At 38.0% G+C, this 24,599-nt stretch overlaps 1 protein-coding gene across 4 annotated transcripts in view; it reads right to left on the bottom strand.

The window, feature by feature from the left end:
• The window catches only part of dock11 (dedicator of cytokinesis 11), a 139,291-nt gene that overhangs the window by 8,446 nt on the left and 106,246 nt on the right, over positions 1 to 24,599 (bottom strand). For all 4 annotated transcript variants that reach the window (XM_034677073.1, XM_034677077.1, XM_034677075.1 and 1 more), the window contains 8 exons: positions 21,699 to 21,805; positions 21,484 to 21,606; positions 18,797 to 18,910; positions 14,430 to 14,576; positions 13,950 to 14,160; positions 11,699 to 11,889; positions 10,184 to 10,284; positions 9,956 to 10,094 (listed from right to left, as the gene is read on the bottom strand). In XM_034677073.1, the coding sequence (XP_034532964.1) occupies positions 9,956 to 10,094; positions 10,184 to 10,284; positions 11,699 to 11,889; positions 13,950 to 14,160; positions 14,430 to 14,576; positions 18,797 to 18,910; positions 21,484 to 21,606; positions 21,699 to 21,805 (1,133 nt within the window). The remainder of the gene's footprint in view (positions 1 to 9,955; positions 10,095 to 10,183; positions 10,285 to 11,698; positions 11,890 to 13,949; positions 14,161 to 14,429; positions 14,577 to 18,796; positions 18,911 to 21,483; positions 21,607 to 21,698; positions 21,806 to 24,599) is intronic.

Raw genomic sequence — 24,599 nt, forward strand, 5'->3', positions numbered from 1 at the left:
TATCTTGTGGTATGGTGAATTTCTATGTGTGCATACAATTTGTACTCTTAAAATTACATTTGGATGCATTCATACAGGACTTCTTTATAAAATATCAACGTACAATGGTAGGAGATGCTTTGCTCGATTTCAGAACACACTTTGCAAAACGAGTTTCGCTTCTTCACTCTGGAAGACGTTTTTTAGTCCCAAAATATCTTTGTACCTGCTGATGTTACTGAACTGAACAAGCAAGAAGTTTTCCTTTCTCATACAGACTCAAACTATAATTTTAAGACTTAAGTCCAGATTTTTATTAATTTATGTGATTTTATAGTTTTTATTGGTTGATTGTTTTCTTAAAAGCTTTTTAAATGGAACCTTTAACACTTTTATCATTTAATCATGTCTGTTGATTTTATGATTTTATTGTTATATTAGTTTTAGGATATTTTAGTGTGTTTAGCACATAAAGTAGTCTGTCTAAAGTGTCTGACATCTGTCTTGTAACTCTGTAATGACCTAACATCTCACTGGCTGTCTGTGAAGGTTCTCGGTCATCCAGGTCATGGTAATCCAAAGCTTGATCCGTAAGGCAACTAGACTGGTACCAGTTGATCAAGCTTTGGATCTCACTGGCTGCAAAACGAGTCTACCTACGTGTACAAATAAAGTAACCTGAACCTGAACCTGAACACTTTGCTTCTTGCTTCCAGCGGTGTATAGCTATGTGGAGCTACAAGAGGTCCTCAAGGCTCAAATCACAAAGCATACTGCACTAAACATACTCAAGTGCCAAAAACACCCATAAAGTTTAACAGCTCTGACTGTGGAGACGAGTTCTCAGCATCTCCACTCTATGCTGGACCAGCAGATTTTGTTGTATCCCCCATTGTATGCCACTAAGATGCACTTATAGATTAGAAGATGCCAATGTTTTTGCCTGCGTGACGACAGGGAACTCCATCCTACTCTCGAGTACAGCACACAGTGCTGAGTCATAGTTTTAAAATTGGTGATAAACCTCAAAGCTCCATGTTACACGGTATCCAGCGTGTGCAAGCTTTGAGCAGAGGTGTGCATTTATAAGACATCACTGTAGTCCAACGCAGACTGTAAAGGCTGATTTATACTTCTGCGTCTCCCCTACGCAGCAGGGGCTGACGCGGACATGAGCCCCACATACTTGTGCGTCGATGTGTCTGTGTCGCGCAGCAATTCTCCTCCGAAACGCTTGAGGGCAGTGCGGTCTCTCTGATAGCCGGTCGCCTGCTTCCGGTCCCGCTACGATCTCTGTTTACTTTTCCACAGAGTTTCAGAGCGTGTTCTGTTAATCTACAGCTGATACATGTTGCTGTTTATCATACAGACATGATTACATGAAGAATAGAGAGGAGGAGATGAAATACACGGCCGATGTGTGGCCGATGTCCGGGATCCCGGAAGTGCTGTAAATGCGGGAAAGACAAAGCCGTCGAGCGGACCAATCACAGAGCTTGCGGTCCGTGTCGGCTCTACGCGGAGTTACATTTTGGAGGAGGTGCACGTCAGCTACGTGCTATGTGGAGCTACGCGGGCCTACGGCGTAGGCTACGCCGTCGATTCGACGCAGAAGTATAAATCAGCCTTAAGAAGCAGCAACAAGTTTCTTCTTGACTTCAAAAGAAAGGCAGGATCTGATTCTAAAATATAAACCCAGCTTTAATCTCAACCTTTAGCGAGCTGCTGGATGTGAGGGGTAAATTTAAAGAATCATCAATTAAAATGCCAAAGTATCTGTAGTGGGAAACAAATTCAATCTGCATCCCCTCTTGATGGCAGGTTTGCAGGCTTTGATTTTTTTATAGGAGAACAGCATGGTTTTTGTCTTGTCAGCATTTAAAACAAGTTTTAAATCATAAAAATTCTGTTGAATTGTATTAAAAGCAGTTTGTAACTGTGTCAAAGCCTGGTCTGGGGTGGGTGCGGAGCAATTCATTACGGCGTCATCAGCATAGAAGTGGAAATTTGCATTAAAAACATTATGATGTATAGTGTTGATATAAATAATGAATAAAAGGGTCCTAAGACTGATACTTCAGGCACACCTTTAGAGAGTAAAAGAGTACCAGAGGTACTTCCACAGGCCTGCACACGTTGTGACCTATCATGGAGGTAGTTCTCAAACCAGCCAACTGAGTGATCAGACAATCCTGTTAGACTCATCTGTGTTTCAGTAACTTGTGATCAACTGTGTCAAAGGCCTTGGACAGGTCAATAAAAAAGGCCTGCACAATGCTGCTTATTATCTAAAATGCCACTAAAGATGTGCCAGGATTACCACAGATAATCCCTGACTGATGTTTTGTGTGACCCTTATCGATGCTGTGGGACAGTTATTAACACCTCAGGAGACGGTAGAGTCTGAGTGTGCCAGGCTGCTGGAGACTGGGTCTGTACACTGGACATTTGTTGCAGTGAGGCTCATTTGCATACAAATCCAAAATGAATGGACAATGTATCATTTCAATAAATGCAAACAACATTGGTACAACGTGATCCTGTTTGTCCTGCAGTGAGGTTTGTGGTGCGTTTAACCCTTTGTGCACACTTTGTGAATTAGAACCCTTTTGGCTTTTTCCCACAAGTTTAGCAGGCGGCTTTAGTAAGATCAGCATTCCTTTATGAATCGATCCCTGGGATTGTAAACATTTGATTAGTTGCAGTGTGGGCTGGTTACAATAGATGAAGCCCCAGCGTGCATGGGAGCAAAAGATGTTGTTCAAAGTTACCAGCCCTTCTGCTGTTAAAAATCCTTTTAGATCCTTTTTAGTCTCGCTTCTAACTGAGTTTTACTCTTATAACAATTTTATTTCACCTTACATACTTTGTTTATTTATTTATTATTAGTTGAAATTTTAATCTCTTTTGTATTTATTTTATTTTAAGCAACTTATTTTTCTTTAATGGTTTAATATTTTAGTGTTTTATTATCTTAGACATGTATTTTACTTTGGTGATTTTAATTTCGTGATTTGAGTTTTAACATCTTATTTTTCCTCCAGTGTTTCCTCATTAAGATAACATGAGAGTGTTTCCTCAGTTCGTTCAGAAACTTCTTTTTTATTTATCATTTATTTATTTTTATAATAATAGTTAAAAAAAAAGAAAAAAAGAAAAAAGAAAATAATAATAATAATAATAATAATAATAATAATTTATTTATTTATTGATTATTATCAATATTATCAAAATATTTATATATTTTTTGTATTACTTTAAAAAAAATGTATCTATTCATTATTATAATTATTATACTTATTATAAATATTGTTGCATATATTGTGTTCTTAACCTTAGGATTGTGGGGTGGGTTTGGAGTCGGGCTGGGGTTCTTATATATTCTTATATATTCTTATATATATATATATATATATATATATATATATATATATATATACTATGGCAAGCCGTTCAGGAAATAATATATTGAATGAAAGTCTGAATATATTGAATGAAACTCGATATATATGGAATGAAGTCTGAATATATGGAATGAAACTCGATATATATGGAATGAAGTCTGAATATATTGAATGAAACTCGATATATATGGAATGAAACTCGATATATATGGAATGAAAGTCTGAATATATGGAATGAAACTCGATATATATGGAATGAAAGTCTGAATATATGGAATGAAACTCGATATATATGGAATGAAAGTCTGAATATATGGAATGAAACTTGATATATATGGAATGAAAGTCTGAATATATGGAATGAAACTTGATATATATGGAATGAAAGTCTGAATATATGGAATGAAACTTGATATATATGGAATGAAAGTCTGAATATATGGAATGAAACTTGATATATATGGAATGAAAGTCTGAATATATGGAATGAAACTCGATATATATGGAATGAAGTCTCAAAATATTGAATGAAAGCTTAAATAAGTACTCTGAACACCACTTCTAATCGTATTGTTTTATTGTCATCAAAGAGACTCATCTTTTATTAATGTCTCTCTGAAAATAACCTTTTGCACTTCTTTTTAGTGTTTTTTTTTTAGTGAGGGGACACATTTTCCTCTACCTCTGTAACCTGTGGTAATTTGGTCGTACTTTTTCATTACACTCACTCACTGTCAGATGATGCACACAGGTATGAGCTCCACCTGTTAACATTGAACAGGATGCTACATTATCACAAGTCATAACAAAAGTTAGCTAGCGAGCTAGAGGACTGAACCACCTGAATAAAGAAGGGGCAATATCTTTAGCCTTTGTAGAAGTGTGTATAACCTGTGATATTTAATATTTTCGTATTTTCACTTGTTTACTACCCTCTTAAATGCTTCTGCAGCCCACTGCTTCGTGTTCCTCTCGTCTCTCTGTGCAGACGGTCCGATCATCACTTTTGGATGAAACCAACTTAATAGAGAGAAGGGGTGGGTTCCTTTTTCCTATACGGATTGACTTAACAGCACATGCATTACCCAAGGGGTTGATAACCCCTTCATTAACTAAGATTGCAGTGAAAACATCTCGTGCCTCCCTCATGGTTGCATTACTAAAAGCTACGTCTAACCGGAAAACAAAATCACACCCCTATGATCACACCCCAGAAAGACAAGATGGCGCAGGCCATACATGACGTGATTTTTCATTCCATATATTCCGAGTTTCATTCCATATATATCGAGTTTCATTCCATATATATCAAGTTTCATTCAATATATTCAGACTTCATTCCATATATATCGAGTTTCATTCCATATATATTGAGTTTCATTCCATATATATCAAGTTTCATTCAATATATTCAGACTTCATTCCATATATATCGAGTTTCATTCCATATATATCGAGTTTCATTCAATATATTCAGACTTCATTCCATATATATCGAGTTTCATTCCATATATATCAAGTTTCATTCAATATATTCAGACTTCATTCCATATATATCGAGTTTCATTCAATATATTCAGACTTCATTCCATATATATCGAGTTTCATTCAATATATTCAGACTTCATTCCATATATATCAAGTTTCAATCAATATATTCAGACTTCATTCCATATATATCAAGTTTCATTCCATATATATCAAGTTTCATTCAATATATTCAGACTTCATTCCATATATATCGAGTTTCATTCCATATATATCAAGTTTCATTCCATATATATCAAGTTTCATTCCATATATTCAGACTTCATTCCATATATATCAAGTTTCATTCCATATATATCAAGTTTCATTCAATATATTCAGACTTCATTCCATATATATCGAGTTTCATTCCATATATATCAAGTTTCATTCAATATATTCAGACTTTCAATCCATATATTCAGACTTCATTCCATATATATTAATTTCCTGAACGGCTTGCCATAATATACATATATATATATATATATATATATTATGGCAAGCCGTTCAGGAAATAATATATTGAATGAAAGTCTGAATATATGGAATGAAACTCGATATATATGGAATGAAACTCTGAATATATGGAATGAAAGTCTGAATATATGGAATGAAACTCGATATATATGGAATGAAAGTCTGAATATATGGAATGAAACTCGATATATGGAATGAAAGTCTGAATATATTGAATGAAACTTGATATATATGGAATGAAGTCTGAATATATGGAATGAAACTCGATATATATGGAATGAAAGTCTGAATATATGGAATGAAACTTGATATATATGGAATGAAAGTCTGAATATATGGAATGAAACTTGATATATATGGAATGAAGTCTGAATATATTGAATGAAAGCTTAAATAAGTACTCTGAACACCACTTCTAATCGTATTGTTTTATTGTCATCAAAGAGACTCATCTTTTATTAATGTCTCTCTGAAAATAACCTTTTGCACTTCTTTTTAGTGTTTTTTTTTTAGTGAGGGGACACATTTTCCTCTACCTCTGTAACCTGTGGTAATTTGGTCGTACTTTTTCATTACACTCACTCACTGTCAGATGATGCACACAGGTATGAGCTCCACCTGTTAACATTGAACAGGATGCTACATTATCACAAGTCATAACAAAAGTTAGCTAGCGAGCTAGAGGACTGAACCACCTGAATAAAGAAGGGGCAATATCTTTAGCCTTTGTAGAAGTGTGTATAACCTGTGATATTTAATATTTTCGTATTTTCACTTGTTTACTACCCTCTTAAATGCTTCTGCAGCCCACTGCTTCGTGTTCCTCTCGTCTCTCTGTGCAGACGGTCCGATCATCACTTTTGGATGAAACCAACTTAATAGAGAGAAGGGGTGGGTTCCTTTTTCCTATACGGATTGACTTAACAGCACATGCATTACCCAAGGGGTTGATAACCCCTTCATTAACTAAGATTGCAGTGAAAACATCTCGTGCCTCCCTCATGGTTGCATTACTAAAAGCTACGTCTAACCGGAAAACAAAATCACACCCCTATGATCACACCCCAGAAAGACAAGATGGCGCAGGCCATACATGACGTGATTTTTCATTCCATATATTCCGAGTTTCATTCCATATATATCGAGTTTCATTCCATATATATCAAGTTTCATTCAATATATTCAGACTTCATTCCATATATATCGAGTTTCATTCCATATATATTGAGTTTCATTCCATATATATCAAGTTTCATTCAATATATTCAGACTTCATTCCATATATATCGAGTTTCATTCCATATATATCGAGTTTCATTCAATATATTCAGACTTCATTCCATATATATCGAGTTTCATTCCATATATATCAAGTTTCATTCAATATATTCAGACTTCATTCCATATATATCGAGTTTCATTCAATATATTCAGACTTCATTCCATATATATCGAGTTTCATTCAATATATTCAGACTTCATTCCATATATATCAAGTTTCAATCAATATATTCAGACTTCATTCCATATATATCAAGTTTCATTCCATATATATCAAGTTTCATTCAATATATTCAGACTTCATTCCATATATATCGAGTTTCATTCCATATATATCAAGTTTCATTCCATATATATCAAGTTTCATTCCATATATTCAGACTTCATTCCATATATATCAAGTTTCATTCCATATATATCAAGTTTCATTCAATATATTCAGACTTCATTCCATATATATCGAGTTTCATTCCATATATATCAAGTTTCATTCAATATATTCAGACTTTCACTCCATATATTCAGACTTCATTCCATATATATTAATTTCCTGAACGGCTTGCCATAATATATATATATATATATATATATATATTATGGCAAGCCGTTCAGGAAATAATATATTGAATGAAAGTCTGAATATATGGAATGAAACTCGATATATATGGAATGAAACTCTGAATATATGGAATGAAAGTCTGAATATATGGAATGAAACTCGATATATATGGAATGAAAGTCTGAATATATGGAATGAAACTCGATATATATGGAATGAAAGTCTGAATATATTGAATGAAACTTGATATATATGGAATGAAGTCTGAATATATGGAATGAAACTCGATATATATGGAATGAAAGTCTGAATATATGGAATGAAACTTGATATATATGGAATGAAAGTCTGAATATATGGAATGAAACTTGATATATATGGAATGAAGTCTGAATATATTGAATGAAAGCTTAAATAAGTACTCTGAACACCACTTCTAATCGTATTGTTTTATTGTCATCAAAGAGACTCATCTTTTATTAATGTCTCTCTGAAAATAACCTTTTGCACTTCTTTTTAGTGTTTCTGAGGGGACACATTTTCCTCTACCTCTGTAACCTGTGGTAATTTGGTCGTACTTTTTCATTACACTCACTCACTGTCAGATGATGCACACAGGTATGAGCTCCACCTGTTAACATTGAACAGGATGCTACATTATCACAAGTCATAACAAAAGTTAGCTAGCGAACTAGAGGACTGAACCACCTGAATAAAGAAGGGGCAATATCTTTAGCCTTTGTAGAAGTGTGTATAACCTGTGATATTTAATATTTTCGTATTTTCACTTGTTTACTACCCTCCTAAATGCTTCTGCAGCCCACTGCTTCGTGTTCCTCTCGTCTCTCTGTGCAGACGGTCCGATCATCACTTTTGGATGAAACCAACTTAATAGAGAGGAGGGGTGGGTTCCTTTTTCCTATACGGATTGACTAAACAGCACATGCATTACCCAAGGGGTTGATAACCCCTTCATTAATTAAAATTGCAGTGAAAACATCTCGTGCCTCCCTCATGGTTGCATTACTAAAAGCTACGTCTAACCGGAAAACAAAATCACACCCCTATGATCACACCCCAGAAAGACAAGATGGCGCAGGCCATACATGACGTGATTTTTCATTCCATATATTCCGAGTTTCATTCCATATATATCGAGTTTCATTCCATATATATCAAGTTTCATTCCATATATATCAAGCTTCATTCAATATATTCAGACTTCATTCCATATATATCAAGCTTCATTCAATATATTCAGACTTCATTCCATATATATCAAGTTTCATTCAATATATTCAGACTTCATTCCATATATATCAAGTTTCATTCAATATATTCAGACTTCATTCCATATATATCGAGTTTCATTCAATATATTCAGACTTCATTCCATATATATCGAGTTTCATTCCATATATTCAGACTTCATTCCATATATATCGAGTTTCATTCAATATATTCAGACTTCATTCCATATATATCGAGTTTCATTCCATATATATCAAGTTTCATTCAATATATTCAGACTTCATTCCATATATATCAAGTTTCATTCCATATATTCAGACTTCAATCCATATATATCAAGTTTCATTCCATATATATCAAGTTTCATTCAATATATTCAGACTTTCAATCCATATATTCAGACTTCATTCCATATATATTAATTTCCTGAACGGCTTGCCATAATATATATATATGTATATATATATATATATATGTATATATATATATATATGTATATAATTATATATATATATATATATATATATATATATATATATATATATATATATATATATATATACATATATATACTTTCTTTATCTATTTATTCTATTTGAAGTTGTTTTTATGTACGGCACTTTGTGTTACAATGTCATTGTATGAAAAGCGCTCTATAAATAAAGTCTGATTGATTGATTTAGGAGGAACAACGTGTCACAACCACAGGTACTGAGCAAAACATGCAGATTATTTCAAAGAGGAATCAAAACTGGTCGGCTAATGTGGTGAATTTTATGGTCACTATGACAGAAATATTGATAATGTGCGAATGAATACTCAACGTAAAGTATTATTGTTCATTGAACTCATTGAACAAAGACTAATAATGAGTCTCATCTCCTCAACATATAAAACTATCTGAAAATATAAAACCACCAACGCTAAGTGAGCAAGAGCATTTAACGACTTGGTGGCAAGGTTTTATGGATATGAGCAATTATGTTTTACTCTTTATATAGGCCATTAAATCATTGTTAGTGTCGTTCAGTTGCATATAACATGACTGCAAAAGCAAGAAGACATAAACACTTGAGTACCTATTAACCTTCACACTGTAACTCTGCAGCAAATGATTTGACTGATTCAGATTGTAAAGGTGCAGATTTGACTCAGGCATTATTTCCTCTCTGTGATTACTGTCACAGGAAGTTTTACAAAGTATGATTATAATGCTGAAAACAGGTCCATGTGTCTCTGCAGGTATCCCATTGTTCATTTGTGTACACAGGATCATAAGACTAGTTTGCGTGACAGGAGAAGTCTTAATTTGCCAAACAGGAGGCCTGGGTCAATGTAACACCTGTGTGTTTGTGAGGAAATTAGTTCAGGTGTGTGTGACTGTTATGCAGAGGTGTGGAGACAACAAAGACATTTTCAGTCCTTGATTATTATTTTTTACGATCTGGGCAAGGCCTTAGAAAAGTGAGATTACCTGCTCGTGAATGATCTCAGACAACTCCTTAACCATTTCTTTGAAGTTGCCCTTCAGGCCCTCGTGGTATTCAAACTGGTCCTCTTTGATCAGACGCTCGTTTATGTCCAGAGCCATGCTGCACGCCTCAACAAAACGCCTGCAATTAAGAACACAACAACAAACTTAAAAGCAAATCCACATGATCCAGATCAGTTAACGCTCAAATGAAAAGGGAACTAAAAGTACCTGAAGATGTCTTTCAGGTCTTTGACTTTCTTGTTGCCGGACTGGTTGGGTTTACTGTCATCCAGGAATGCTCTAGCATAGGCCATGGGTCCTGCGTTTACCTGCACCAAAACACGCCTCAAAGTGATGAGCATTGTTACACACAAAACACACAGATAACAGTTCAAACAGTGTGTGATCTCTCCTGTAACTCAACCACTGACCCCAGCCTTCAAACTTTCCTTTTTGATAAAGCTTATAGTTAGAGCTGGATCAGGCTTGGACCAGCTCTTAGTTATGCTGCTATAGGCTTAGACTGCCGGGGGAACTGGCTCACTGACACACTTGGACCCTATCTCACCCCCTTCCCCTCAACCCCCTCATCACTTACTTTAACTCTTCCTGTCCCATTAAAGTTACTAACCATAGACCTTTCTGGAGTCCCTGAGCTCCCTTGTCTCGTAGATTCCTCTGAGCTGCCGTAGACGTCCTCCTGCTGTGGACGTTCCAGACTCCAGCTGATACGGACGTGCTGGACTCCAGCAGCAACAGCTACTACTACTCATCTCATCACTATCACCTCTCCCTCTCTCTCTTATTCTCCTCTATCCGTCTTTCCAGACCCAACTCTGTCTCAGCAGAAGGCTGTCTAACATGAGTCTGGTTCTGCTCGAGGTTTCTGCCTGTTAAAGGAAGTTTGTCCTCTCCGCTGTAACTAGCTAAATACTGTGAGGTGCAATGCTCATGGTGGATTAAGGTGGGGTCAGACTGAGTCTTATCCTGTCTTGGTGTTGGGTCTCTGTTCATAATTTGAGATAGAGTGGTCTAGACCTGCTCTGTTTGTAAAAGCGTCTTGAGATAACGTTTGTTGTGATTTGGTGCTATACAAATAAAGATTGATTGATTGATTCCTGGTTTGGGAGTTTCAAGGCTTATGAACACCAGCAGCTAAACAGAGTAGTGAGGACAGCCGGCAAGATCATCGGTGCCCCTCTCACCTCCTTAATGGAGCAGCGCTGCATCTGGAGAGCCTTCTCCATTCTTAAGGACCCCCACCACCCTTCTTCCGGTCTATTTTCCCTCCTGCCATCAGGGAAGAGGTACAGGAGTATCTGTTGCAGATCCAGCAGGATGCTGAACAGCTTCTACCCAAAAGCTGTGAGGATCAGAAACAGACTGATCCCCTCACCCTCCCCTTCACACACTCACATCCAAACCCCCTCACCAACAAATGTTCACCTATCAGGATGAATTCCACATAAGCACTTTACTGACTGATGCACTTTCTTACCTTTTGGTCTTATCGTGCTGCTAACACTGTTTTATGTGTTTTTTGAACATGTCTTTAAATGTTTTAACTGTCTTTAGTGTCTTTTATTTTGCACTGTCAAGTTGGTGAGAAACAGTATTTCGATTCACTAGGTATGAAAATCCGAAAGGAAATGACAATAAAGTGAATCTTGAAATCTTGAATTTTGACTCTTGAATCTTGTTACAAACGAGATGTTAACTCATGATTCTGACTGAAACCTGTACCTGCACAGAGACGCAGCCCTGCAGTTTGAGCTGCAGCTGGATCATGTCCACCTCCTGGCTGGAGCACAGTTTGGTCAGCTCTGCCGTCCGAGCCTTCATCTCGTCTATGGCTACGTCCACCGGCTTCAGCTCCACTTGCCTCTCCCTCACCACTTCAATGCGTTTCTTCACGTACGGGAATGTGTTGGCAGCTGGAGATATAAGGGAACACAAAAGTTGTAGGTCAAGCGTGCAAATACTGTACAACTGCAAGAGAAATGAAGCACAATGAAAGCTGCTCCCTTTAAGGAATCAACAACCAACATCTGACATGTGCAAGGAATTCAAAGTGTTAACTGGACCAACTGTAAAGAGTTTCATTTGCAGCCACTGTGACTTACAATGCTTTTTTGATGCCATGCCAAACAAGCAGCAGAGTGAGATTGTTGTTTTTTCTGATCCCTCAGTCCCTGCAGGGAAAAGCTGAGTGACATATCTCTTCATTTGAAGAAGGGACTGTTTTATTAAGTTATCATGTTGCTCAATCATGTAAAATAAGCTGGAGGGTATTTGAACCCGATGTAGCTTGTGGCATTTTACCATGCAGTGGCTATGTGCTAAGGAATGGCTGCCTGGCGTGAGTTTGGTTGGAAAAACATCCAGAAACGACATCAGGGTGCCAGAGGTGCTCGTTGGAGACTTTGTGGGACTGATGGAGGCAGCCACTTTCATATATTCTGGAACTGTAAGGTTGTTATAACTTATTGGGAAGAGATCCATAATCATATACAGAATGTGGTGCAAAGATTTCTTTTAAATAGGAAACGTGATATATTGTTTGAAAATTGGAATATTAATGACAAAAATTACTTTACTAAATTACTAAGTAGAAAAGCCAGCACAAGAAAATGGTTAACAATACAACCACCCACCATTGAGGAATGGATTAATATTGTGCAAGAGATTTACATTATGGAAATAATCATTTTCCTTTAGAGTGAAACATGGAAAGTTTTACCGGATTTGGACTAAATGGTCTGAGTATGTGAAACCGTTAAGATCTGATTTTGTTTAAAGCTATCTGTGTAAAGTCCGCCTCTGTACCTCACACTGACTCCACAAAAGTTATTTTGAGTTCAGCATTTCCAATATGGCTGCCGCCGCCGATTGGCCTCAAAACAGCGCTTCAGAAACAGATGGGAGACGTCACGGATACTACATTGACCATTATTTATACAGTCTATGGCTGCTCATCATTAATGAGGAACTAATTAGTGCACTCATTCATCCCCATACCCTCAGGGGTGCTGGCTTTGGAACTGTGCCCTGATAACAAGCACCGGGTGTGCCTCCCTTCTTTGGAGCAGAGGATGCAGAGTCCATGGTTTCCAAATAGAATGTCATGTTTGGATTCATCAAACCCCAGGATGTAAAACTAGCTCAGGCCCAGAGAAGTGACCTACATTTAACCTGTATTTGTAGATGCAGCAACAAAACCAGACGATGGTTTTTGGATGTGATTTCTTGCCCTTCAACAAAGTAGTAGTAATAAGTGGGATGATTTACAGTGAGTGAGTTATAGTGGAATGGAGCCTTTTAATTCTGCTCTAATAAACACGCTCATCAAACATTATCCCTTATAAATGAAATATAGAACTATTTAATTAAATTTTATTAAATTAAATTAAATTTTATTTAATGTTATTTAATTAAATTTTTAATTTAATTTAATTTGCACATCATAAAAACAACAACAACAACAACATATGTAATGGAATCAAAACCATTGAGCAGTTGAGGTCAGAAGCCACAAGAGGCTTTTAAAAATACCTTCCCTCTTGCTAAACAAAAAGTTAAAAAAGGAGCAATACAGATAAGTTACCAAAAACAATTCCATGACTTTACATTTACAAGACATAATATGTACAATTAGATCAGACAAGCATGTCGAGTATTGTTAAATTAGGGACCTTTTCAGATGCTATACCGTATTACAACCAGGCACGGGTAAAATGATGAAAAATTGTACTTTTAAAATGAGAAAATATTCAAAGTAACTCTTTGATTTTTACAAAGTGAACCAATATTGGAATATTCGAAAATCATCCCTAGTCCTTGATAACAAAGAGTGATGGATGATACTAATTACTTTTTGTTAGTAACTGTGACAAAAATCTAACTTCAGGCAGCATAAAGTTAATCCTTCACACTGTAGGAACATAAAAAGAGCTTTCCCATTCAAAGCGTTTGTGAGTGAGTGTTTTCCACGTACTTGTGAGCACAGTCTTCCTCTTGCACTGCTCCTCCACCCCGCCGTGTTTCTTGCCCGACAGCGTGTAAGGCGTCTCGAACACGAAGTGGCTGATGTTGTGGCACTTCTCAAAGTCTGTCTTCTTCTCAGGGGCCTCCTTCTCCTCAAAGAAAGGCTTGACAAACGTCACCTGGATGTGGGCGAACTTGGGGTCCAGGTCTTTGGTGATAACCTGATGGACAAGATATAGTGTTTGATAAATATGAATGCAAAGATCAACATGACAGATGTTACATGTGACTGAACTCGCATCAGTCTCGACTTGTTTAAATTACATCCAAAAAGAGCTTTTTTTTTTTTCTTATATCAACACCTTCCCACATAATGATTCTAAAATAATATGTTTTCAATGAGTAGAGTCACAGAAAAATGCCTTATCTCAGCCCATACCATGTTTCCAAAACATCCCCCACATTTTGTTCCTTCATTCGTGTCCTTCACCTTGTTAGAGTCCTGAATTATTTTGACGTTTTCTGGCCCGAACTTTTCCCCGTAGAGCGTGAGCAGCCGTTGAGAGATCTCTGAGAGGCCTGTGAGTTTTGGCTCTTTGTAGATGTACTCCTTCCCATCCTCCTCCTCAAAGAAGCCCTGCACAAAACACATACATTCATCAAATTAAAGGAAAAAGATGGTCCATCGGATAATACAGTCTTCTCCTGTTTCCAGCTTCAATCAATTTAACATGATCCCTTGAGAGAGTGAGTCTTTTTAAGCCACTACCAAAACATATACAGCTTGCATGCTAAGAAAAGTGACGTGGACCTCTTCTGCATTTACAGATCATTTTTCATTATTAGTTGTTAAGCTCTCTGAGCAATATCTGTGAAACTATCTTTTAAATCCAGTACTGAAAAGTAATGAAGCTGCCTCAGTACTCAACTCAACTCAACTATTTTAATACAGCACCATTCATACATATAAACATGCAGCCCAAAGTGCTTCACAAAATAACAGAGAGACAGAAAACAGCAGCAATGGTAAAATTATAAAAGACATGATTAAACATAAAATACTTAAGAATAAAATCAAATCAATACAGTAAAATTTATAAAATAAGTAAGAGTGGAAAGAAAAGTTAAAAATAAGGTAGAGTTAAAAATATTGGATAAATACAAGAAATAAATAGATGAATAAATAATTAATTAAATAAGATAATTAAATGTTATAGCAATGATTAAAATAATAATTCTAATAATAATGCAGTGCAGGGCTTAAAATAAATTACTCCAATTTAAAAGCTAGATTAAAAAGGTAAGTCTTAAGTTTTCTTAAAGGTGACATATCATGCAAAATGGACTTTTTAATGGTTCTCTACCTGAAATATGTGTCCCTGGCATGTCTGCAAACCCCCCGAGAATGAAAAAAATCCATTCTGCCCCTGTTCTGATTTCTCCACCTTTCTGTAAATGTGTGTGAAACCAGCCGTTTCAGTTTTCAGTGTTTTTCATACGTCACAACGACATCCGGTCTGTAATGGAGTCAGAGCTTGGAGCTTGTTCAGCCCATAGACTGTATAAAATACAACTCAACTCCTCCTCCGTTTTTCATATCCTGCACACGTGTGCTAACAAGGAGCTTAGGGAGGCATGCTAGTTGTAGGCTGTCTTAATAAACACAAAGGTCGGTTTTACTCCCCACGTCTGCAGATTTGAAGATCTAGTGGATGATTTTTATTTATCATGGAAAAGTGCTAGCGCAGTTAGCATAGCTACATAGCTACATGTTCGTAGTTGTGTACCAAGACACACGTCGACATACTGACAAATAAAACAACAAGAAACACTAAATCTGTGACCAATGGTTCAGAAAGGTCCTGCTGCAGGCGCCTCTCCCTAAGGATCAGATTCAGAGGGTTGAAGTAACGAGGGTCTGTGAGCAGCCAACATGTAAACATTAGATCAGCCAAGACCACATCCACTTCCTGAGGGGGCGCGGTCAGAGAGCACATTCTCATTTAAAGGCACAGACACAGAAAACAGACTGTTCTGAGGAGGGCTGAAAAGGAGGGGTTTACAGGCAGACCAGAATCTGATTTCAAAGTGTTTTTTTGGGCAATAAACTTTAAAGACACATTTTGGGGACCTCTTAGATGATGAAAAAGAGCATAATATGTCACCTTTAAGTTTACTCTTGGTTAGGGATGTGAACAATGAATCGAGTATCGCTTAGTTGGTTGTTAAAACCTTATTTGAACACATTTTTTGATTTGATTTTATATCACGTGGATCAAACATCATGTGGTCTCATATTTGGTTCCAATCAGGGAGGTGTTTTAAGTTTAAAGCATGTTTCGATGTGAATCAGCTGACTAACAGAAAACTGGACTCTGTGAGTCTAAAATATGTTTCTGTTCAGTTCTCTTGTTGCAGTAAATCCACATGTTGAAGTCTGAGCCGCAGAGATTTTTGAGCCTGCTCCACATGTTGATATTCAGTGTTTAACGTTTTGAACACCTCAAAATGATCCGTAGATATTCAATACTGTCAGTTATATACATTGTGTCGTGAAGGAAAATTTGATTCAGGGGAAAAAATGCATTTGGCATTATTTTTGACAGAAAACGTTTATGTTTTTTAAATGATTAATCGATAATTGATCGTTAACATTTCAAAGATTGATCACGGATAATACTTGAAATTTACATCCCTAATCTGGGTGTTTAAAAACAATCAGAGAGCTTGCTGTTCTGACGTCCATAGGAAGAGAGTTCCATAGCTTAGGGGCATAAAAAACGGAAGCTCTCTCTCTTTGTGTGAGACACATGAGGAACATTTAAAAGGGAACTGATACTGATGGACATTTGGTTGTTCTCTCCCAGCAAACTGAGGGGCAGTTTTATGAAAGCCAGGTCTGACATTACACAATGGTTCGGCATTCAAAGTGAAATCCAATACCCATCTGGTGCAGACAACATCCTGTTATATTTGCTGTGCACTTTGTTCATTTAATAAATCATGCTGTTCATCCTGTATAGCATTTGTACAGGAGCACTGAGTGTACATTTTTTTAGTGTGTTCACTCCATCACTGCAGGTTCTTTCTTTGAGGAAGTTACTGGAAAGTTATCTAAGAACACCCTGAATAAAAATCCCTCATAGAGTTTTCAGTCCAACCAATCCACATGTGCTTTGTGGACTTGGAAACGGCTCATGACCGTGTCCACCGAGGTATCCTGTGGGGGGTGCTTGGGGAATATGGAGTGGGTAGCCTGTTGTTACGGGCCATTCAATCTCTGTATTGTTGGAGCCAGAGTTTGATTCGCATTGCTGGCAGTAAGTCAAACTTGTTCCCAGTTGGGGTTGGACTCCGCCAGGGCTGCCCTTTCTCACCGGTTCTGTTCATAACTTTTATGGACAGAATTTCTAGGCACAGTTAAGTGGCAGAGGGTGTCCAGTTCAGTGGCCTTAGGATTCCATCTCTGCTCTGTGCAGATGATGTGGTCCTATTGGCATCATCGAACGGTGACCTCCAGCTCGCACTAGGACGGTTTGCAGCCGAGTGTGAAGCAGCGGGGATGAGGATCAGCAACTCCTAGTCGGAGGCCATGGTGCTCAGTCGGCAAAGGTTGGCTTGCCCACTCTGGGTCCGAGGAAAGTCTGTACCCCAAGCGGAGGAGTTTAAGTATCTCAGGGTCTTGTTCAGGAGTGAGGGGAAGAGGGAGTGGGACATTGACAGACGGATCGGGCAGCATCTGCAGAGATGAAGGCGCCGTGCCGGTATGTCGTGGTGAAGAGAGAGCTGAGCCAGAAGGTAAAGCTCTCGATTTACCGGTCAAACTACGTTCCAACCCTCACCTATGGGCACGAGCTGTGTGTAATGACTGAAAGAACGAGATCATGAATACAAGCAGCTGAAATGAGCTTTCTCTGCAGGGTGTCTGGGCTCAGCCTTAGAGATAGGGTCAGGAGCTCAGACATCCAGGAGAGACTCACAGTAGGGCTGCTGCTCTCTCCCTGGGGAGGTGTTTAGGGCATGTCCATCTGGGAGGAGGCCACAGGGAAGACCCAGGACACGCTGGTGAGATTATATCTCTCAGCTGGCCTGGGAACGCCTCGGTATCCTCCCAGAAGAGCTGGTGGAAGTGGCTGGGTAGAGAAGTGTCTGGGCTTCCCTGCTGAGACTGGACCCGGACCCGAATAAGCAGACGAAGATATATGGCTAGAATTTTTCCAACCTAAAATGCTAGCTCTAGCTTCTTTTTAATAATGCAAGGTGTTCGTTTTTTGACATGTGGGTTGAGAACAATGGAAGACTTAGTAGCTCTGGGGTGTGGCTTCTTTGTGAGCGACTGAATCAAACAAACAGGGGCGCAGCAGTGTTCATCTGTCCTCTGGGCCTAAAGTGAATTAAGGTTGGGACATGCAAACTGCAAAACTCAGGGTTTCAAAGCCGCCGTGCATAAACCAAAGAGTTACATAATAAGCAACATGGATAACTTTTATACAGTCTGTGGTGCAGAAACACAGAAAGAAGGAGCAGGTTTCTCTGACTCATCTCCTGGGTATGAAATATTTCCTTTGGTCTGAAAAAATCCCTTCAAGCTTCAGTCAATATGTGTGATCAGAAAGCAGAGTTTCAGAGGTGTTATGGTTCATTATTCACTGTGAACGTCAAAAAACAGACTCTTTGCAACCTCTGCAAATTGGTGGTTGAATGATGACTCCTATTCTAAAAGCAATTCTATAAATGACTCATGCCTGAGAGGAGAATGATTCATAACAAAAAAATTTAATTTCTAATTTGACTAACCCAACCCTTTGGCATGCAGCATGGAGCCTTCAATCACAAACTCCTATGTGTCGACCTCACCTGTCCATAAAAAGCCACTCTGAAGTAGGTCCCCAGCAGCCTGCGGCCCGACTGAGTCACCTCCATGATCTTATTGTAGGCTCTGTGCAGAGTCTCGTACAGTCGGCTGAGTTTCTGGAAGACAGATGTAAAGAGCATGAGTGAAGCAGGAATGGAAAGTCAGTGGGAAAGATGATACTGCCCTCACCTGGGTGCAGACCTGCCAACACTCCCGATTTAGGCGAGAGTCTACCGCTTTTTAACCCCTTCTCCCGCTGTACTCCCGATCATCTCCCTATTTCACGTTGATGTCAATCAAATGAGTGTCCCTCAACATCTATGGCTCATGCCCCATCAGATATTTTAATACCTTAATTGTTTTAAAACCTTAATTTAATTTTTATACTATATGTTTTAATAGGATCCTCTAATCTCTTACCGTTTTTCAAGAAGTCCTCTACTTGAGCCTTATATTCAAACCTCAAAAACGTCCACCCCGGGTGACAGGTAGATCTGTGACTCTGGGAGCTGAAGTGTTCATTAGATGAGTTGTTATGAGTTCAAAAAACTTTTGCACTGTTTAAAGATTTGATCCATCCCTCATTAAAGTGGCTCAGCCCTGGTCTTGTTAGCTAACTTAAGTTGTGACCTGCAGTGACGCAGCATCCTCTTTAAAGTTCATCAGGAGAGTTTAGAGCTGTGTGGATCTGATGACAGAGTGCTGACAGTGTCACTATCACAATATCACAGGTGAAGTTATTAAATCACTAAACTCTACCTGATAACCTCAGGTGGAGATGCAGAGGAAATCTCTTCCTTCTTTCAATAAAGAGCAGAAAGCTCCTCACTGTAAGAGGATGCAGAGGTTACTGTAGGTCAGATCACATTTAGCTGTAGGTAATAAATAGGATTTAAAGGACTTTAAAAAGCACATGGAGATGTAGATTCATGTTACAGAGACTCCTTCATTGAAATAATACTATAATGGTATTAACATCAAAATATCGTGTCAACGCAAACCTCTACCTGGAATATGTGTGTGTTACTCCTCACTGCAGTGGCTCACTCTACTCTCACTCTTCAACATGTTGATGAATTTTGTCATATTTGTAAGACATGGATTTTTAAAATGTTGTATGTTTTCATACACCATGCTATATTTTACTGAAAACCTTGAAATGAAGAGACATTTAAAGTATTTGACTTACATATTATCCATTTATTAAATTTATTAATCTGCAGTTGAGGGTTATATATGGATGTGGTTGCTGGGTATAGGCTGATTTTACGATACTCCAGAAAATCTCCCGATTTTTCACAGTCCGCTGTTGGCAGGTATGCAGGTGTTGTTTACAAAAGGGGTTCCCAAAGTGTGGGTCAGGACCCCCTGGGGATATCTTCCAGAATTAAATTTTTTTAAGTTATCTAAAAATATCTATTATTTATTTTTGTTTATTTACCTTGTTTTCTTATGTTCATCTTCCTTTTCGTTTGTACTGTTTATTATTATTTTTGTATTTTATTTGTATTTTTTTTTCTTCTCTTTGTTGGTTTTGTATTACTTATATATAGTTTGTTAACTGAACACAGAAATACTGAAAAAATGCAATAAAAAAGTAAAATGACAAAAGTAAAACTTAGTAAATTTTATCCATTAAACTAATAAAATATAGTGTTTATTTATTCATTATTTAACCTTTATTTATTTATTTTGGTTTGTCTGTTTGTGTTTTTGATTGTCCATTGTATCTCTATTTATTATTTGTTTATAACTGGTATCTTTTGTATTATTTAGCTAAGAATTTTTTTTTTATGCAAGTAATGAGGTTTGGGAGGGAGGGGCTTGGGGTAATGGTCATAAAAAGGCCTGTAAAGTTGTTGTATTTAAGTACTGCCACTGGTGCACACACCCTCTGTATCTCCTTTTTTACACTGTCAATGCTTATTTGCATTGTAATTATAAAATCAATAAAAAGAATTGTGAAGGAAAGAATAAAATATGGACAAAAATAGTATCTAAACCTGAAATAAATCCTTGAAAATAGAAAATGTAATGAGTTTTCTGCCTTTTCTTTTTGCAAGATGTCTCCTAAGTTTAGAGTTAGTGAACAGTTAATTATCAAAAGCATCAGTAACAGCAGGTTCATTCATAACAGCACAGGAAGCACAGACACATGCTCATATAGGGAGGCTAACTTTCTGCAGACCAGCTAAATGAAGCCACATTAAATCACTTTGAGGGACAGTGGGGGTCACGAGTCTTTGGCACCAATTTTTTTAGGGTTTTGAGCTGAAAAGTTTGGGAACCCCTGGTTTACAACAGCAGGGAGAAACGGCAATGACATGCACATAAAAACTTCCTGAATGGATCCCTAAAGAAGGCACTAAAGTGTGGAGTTCAAATAGCAGCAGTGCTACCACACTGTGTGAGTTGAGTTGCTGCTTTATTGCGTGTGTAGAACTTCTAGTAAACAATATAAATTTAGGTGCAGTTGACAAGTGCAAGTCATAAAATGTAAAAAGACTGTTTAATTGAGGGCCGGAAAATAATTGGGTTAATACTTGGCACCAAAGTGTTTACATAACTTCATAAAAAGGTGTGATGACTTGACTTTTACAAGCCTTTACATCATTGATGACTCACTTTGGAACAGAGTGCGTGTTCATACAGGATATCAGAGTAAGAGTTAGGAGATTTTAAATGGTACCTCATACTCGTGACGCTTCTCGTAAATGGGGATGATAAGTTTGGCGATGTGTGTGATGAGCTCGTAGCGTTCGGCTTTCCACAGCGCATCCCCACAGACCTCCAGGTGCTCTACTAAGACCTCCTAAAAAAGGGCAAGAAGAGGATTAACAGATCTTATCTTCACAGGAGAACTGATTATAAACATCATCCTTTAACAGAAAGAGAAAGACACACCTCAGTGTAATAGACATCTTGCATCCCGGTGTCTTCCTTCATGGCGGCTTCTTCTTCGATATTGAAGGTGATCCTCTTGAAAGCTGCGAGGCCACTGGGGAACAACTCTTAAGGAAGGAAGAGCAAAGAGAAGTTAAAAAACAGCTTCACGTAGACACCCAGATGATGATCCAATGTCATAATCTGCATTTCAAACTCCTGTGTGTATGTTTGTGTTGACTTTGGTGCCCCCTGTGAAGAAAACAGTCCTTACATATTTTGTGTAGTTAAATTTTTTTTAATTTATTCTTTCTTTTAAATGTCAAACGTGTCACTCTTCCAAATCTTTGCAGAGGAACATGTAAGAGAGACAAAGAGGGTGTTTCAAGAGCCGGCAGTCCTCACTCTGCCTGACACACCTACCCTGTCACATCAGTTACAGACATTAAAACTGACTACACAGATCACTCTTCTTGAGGATGGTCTTTTTTTTTGTTTTGCAGATAATTAAGAGACATTAATTTTACTTTCAGTGTGTTTCATGAAAAACTAACAACTACTCACTAGAGCTTTAAGTTCTTAATCTAAAGTCAGAGTTCTGACTTTACAGTTTTAAGGTCAGATTTACATCTTAAATTTCTGCCTTTTTTTCACATTGATTTTTTTCTGATAATCCAGACTGATCAGGTCTGAATCAAGCGGCAACCTCCGGTCTCAAAATATGAAGCCCATGCGGAAGTGTTACAATCTGCAGTTCATGGAGCGTCCACTGGAGGCTGGCTGCAGAAACACCAGAAACCACATACACACCCATTCAAAAAAGACAATCTTTACAGCAGAAATAAACATGTTTACAGCCTGGTTCAAAAGACAGCTTGGGTCTACGTTGTTAATTTCTCTATCGGCACACACAGTACAGGGGGTGAATTTTTTCCTAACGCGATGGTTCAGAAGATATTAAGATTACGAGTTTTGTCCAAATAAGGACATGACTGACTTGATTGACAGGCGGGAACACATAGCTGTTGGCTCTGAGGCTCAAACCCCGCCTCTTTACCTCACACTAAGTTTGGTTGAGTTCAGCATTTCCAATATGGCTGCTGCCGACAATGGGCTTCAAAACAGCGCTCAGGAACAGATGGGTGACAACACGGATACTACGTCCATTATTTATACAGTCTATGGTCTCAATTTTATCATTTTTATCAGTTATCTTTATGCACTGGTCAATGATCTATCCAGACTACACTTGTTTTCTGAACCAGGCTGTAAACATGTTTATTTCTGTTGTACAGATTGGCTTCTTTGAATTGGTGTGTATGTGGTTTCTGATGTTTCTGCAGCCAGCCTCAAACGGATCCTCAATGAACTGCAGTTTTTAAGACTTCGGCATTGGCTTCTATTCTTGTTGATGCGTAGGTTGCCGCTTGATTAAGACCCATACTGGCCAGACTTTTGAGTCCCACATGTGATTTTGAAGTCAGGCAAACATCGACAGGCTGAATGGATTTCAGGCATGTTAGAAATATCAGACGGCTGACTGCACACTCTCACTGGAGCCCATTTCCCAACTTCAAGGCTCTTTTTCTTGATGCACCTTCGCTTAAAGGCAGACAGCGACTGAAAGCACCAAGGCAACACTCTGCATAATGTGGACAACACCTAGATACACACTGACTGAGCATGACATGTGCAAACTAATGCAAAACAATTCACCAGCTCAACATCAAATGAAACTTCTATATCTTCAGTTTTCGTTAACACGTCAGTAAACTGTTTTTGTTGGAGTCACATTCTCTGACTTCAACTTCCTTTTGCAGGAGCATTCAAAGGAAACTTTATTTATACAGTAAGTGTCAAAGCTCCATTCTGATCTAACACAAACACTGTGAGCACTCAGGTCGTGAGTTGTTAATAATTGGCTCATCCAGTGTGTTCACTTTGCACAACCTTTTTCATTACTCATAAAAAAACTGAACACAAGGTGAATTCTTTCTTGTAACTCTTGAACTCATGCGTTTGATTGTAGTAAAGCTGAAAGTTTGGAATAATTCCACATTGCTCCAGGCATGAGTGATTGAAGCGACAGGTGGGCATGTTGGAGAAGGTTTTATTTGGCTCGTCTGTTTCTAGATTAGCCAAGAATTAGTTGGAGCCAGAAGTGAATAAACCAGATTGGGTTTTTTAAAACCTCTAAAGAAAGTAATGAGTAATGTCACTGAGACTACTCCATTGTTTGACACAGTCCATGGTTAAACTGAAGTTAAACAGTTAAACTTCATCTTTGTGCGCATGCACCAACTGTGCATGCAGCCTGTTACAGTCGCTCCTCTTCGTTCATTCTTCTTTCTGATTTTTCTTCTTTCTGCATCAAACTTTGTCAGATTTCTCTCTGGCAGTTTATTGAAGTTGTGACCTCTTTTGGCCTTCCGTTGGTGAGAGTTGTGGACAGTTTTTCATGATGAAATCACCAACTTTAACTTTTGCTCACATTACTGTTTCCCTGCACCTCCGCTTTGTTTTGTTTTTACTCATGCTCAGCTGGTTGAGCTGAAGCCGGCCGGCTCATCGGCTCGGGCCGCTGGATGTTCCTGCAGAACTCTGGAGATTTAGGACGCATAGAGGCAGAGGAGGCATAGAGCTACGAGGAGGAGAGCTGGTATAAGAAGACAGAGGTTTATGGAGAGGAGATAGAAGCTGTGTCTCTCCTCTCTCAACATGGGCAACATGAGATCTCTGGATAATAAGATGGATGAGCTAACATATTATCTGCACAGGGAGATCTCACATGTTATTAGGGTTGCCAACTGTCCCATATTAGCCGGGACATCCCGTATATTGGTTTGTTTAATACGGGACCTCAATTGTCCCGTATATTGACTATTAACTCTTGTAAATACAGCAGACAGCACTCTACAGATC

The sequence above is a fragment of the Notolabrus celidotus genome, chromosome 23 (genome assembly GCF_009762535.1).
Source record: "Notolabrus celidotus isolate fNotCel1 chromosome 23, fNotCel1.pri, whole genome shotgun sequence".
NCBI lineage: Eukaryota > Metazoa > Chordata > Actinopteri > Labriformes > Labridae > Notolabrus > Notolabrus celidotus.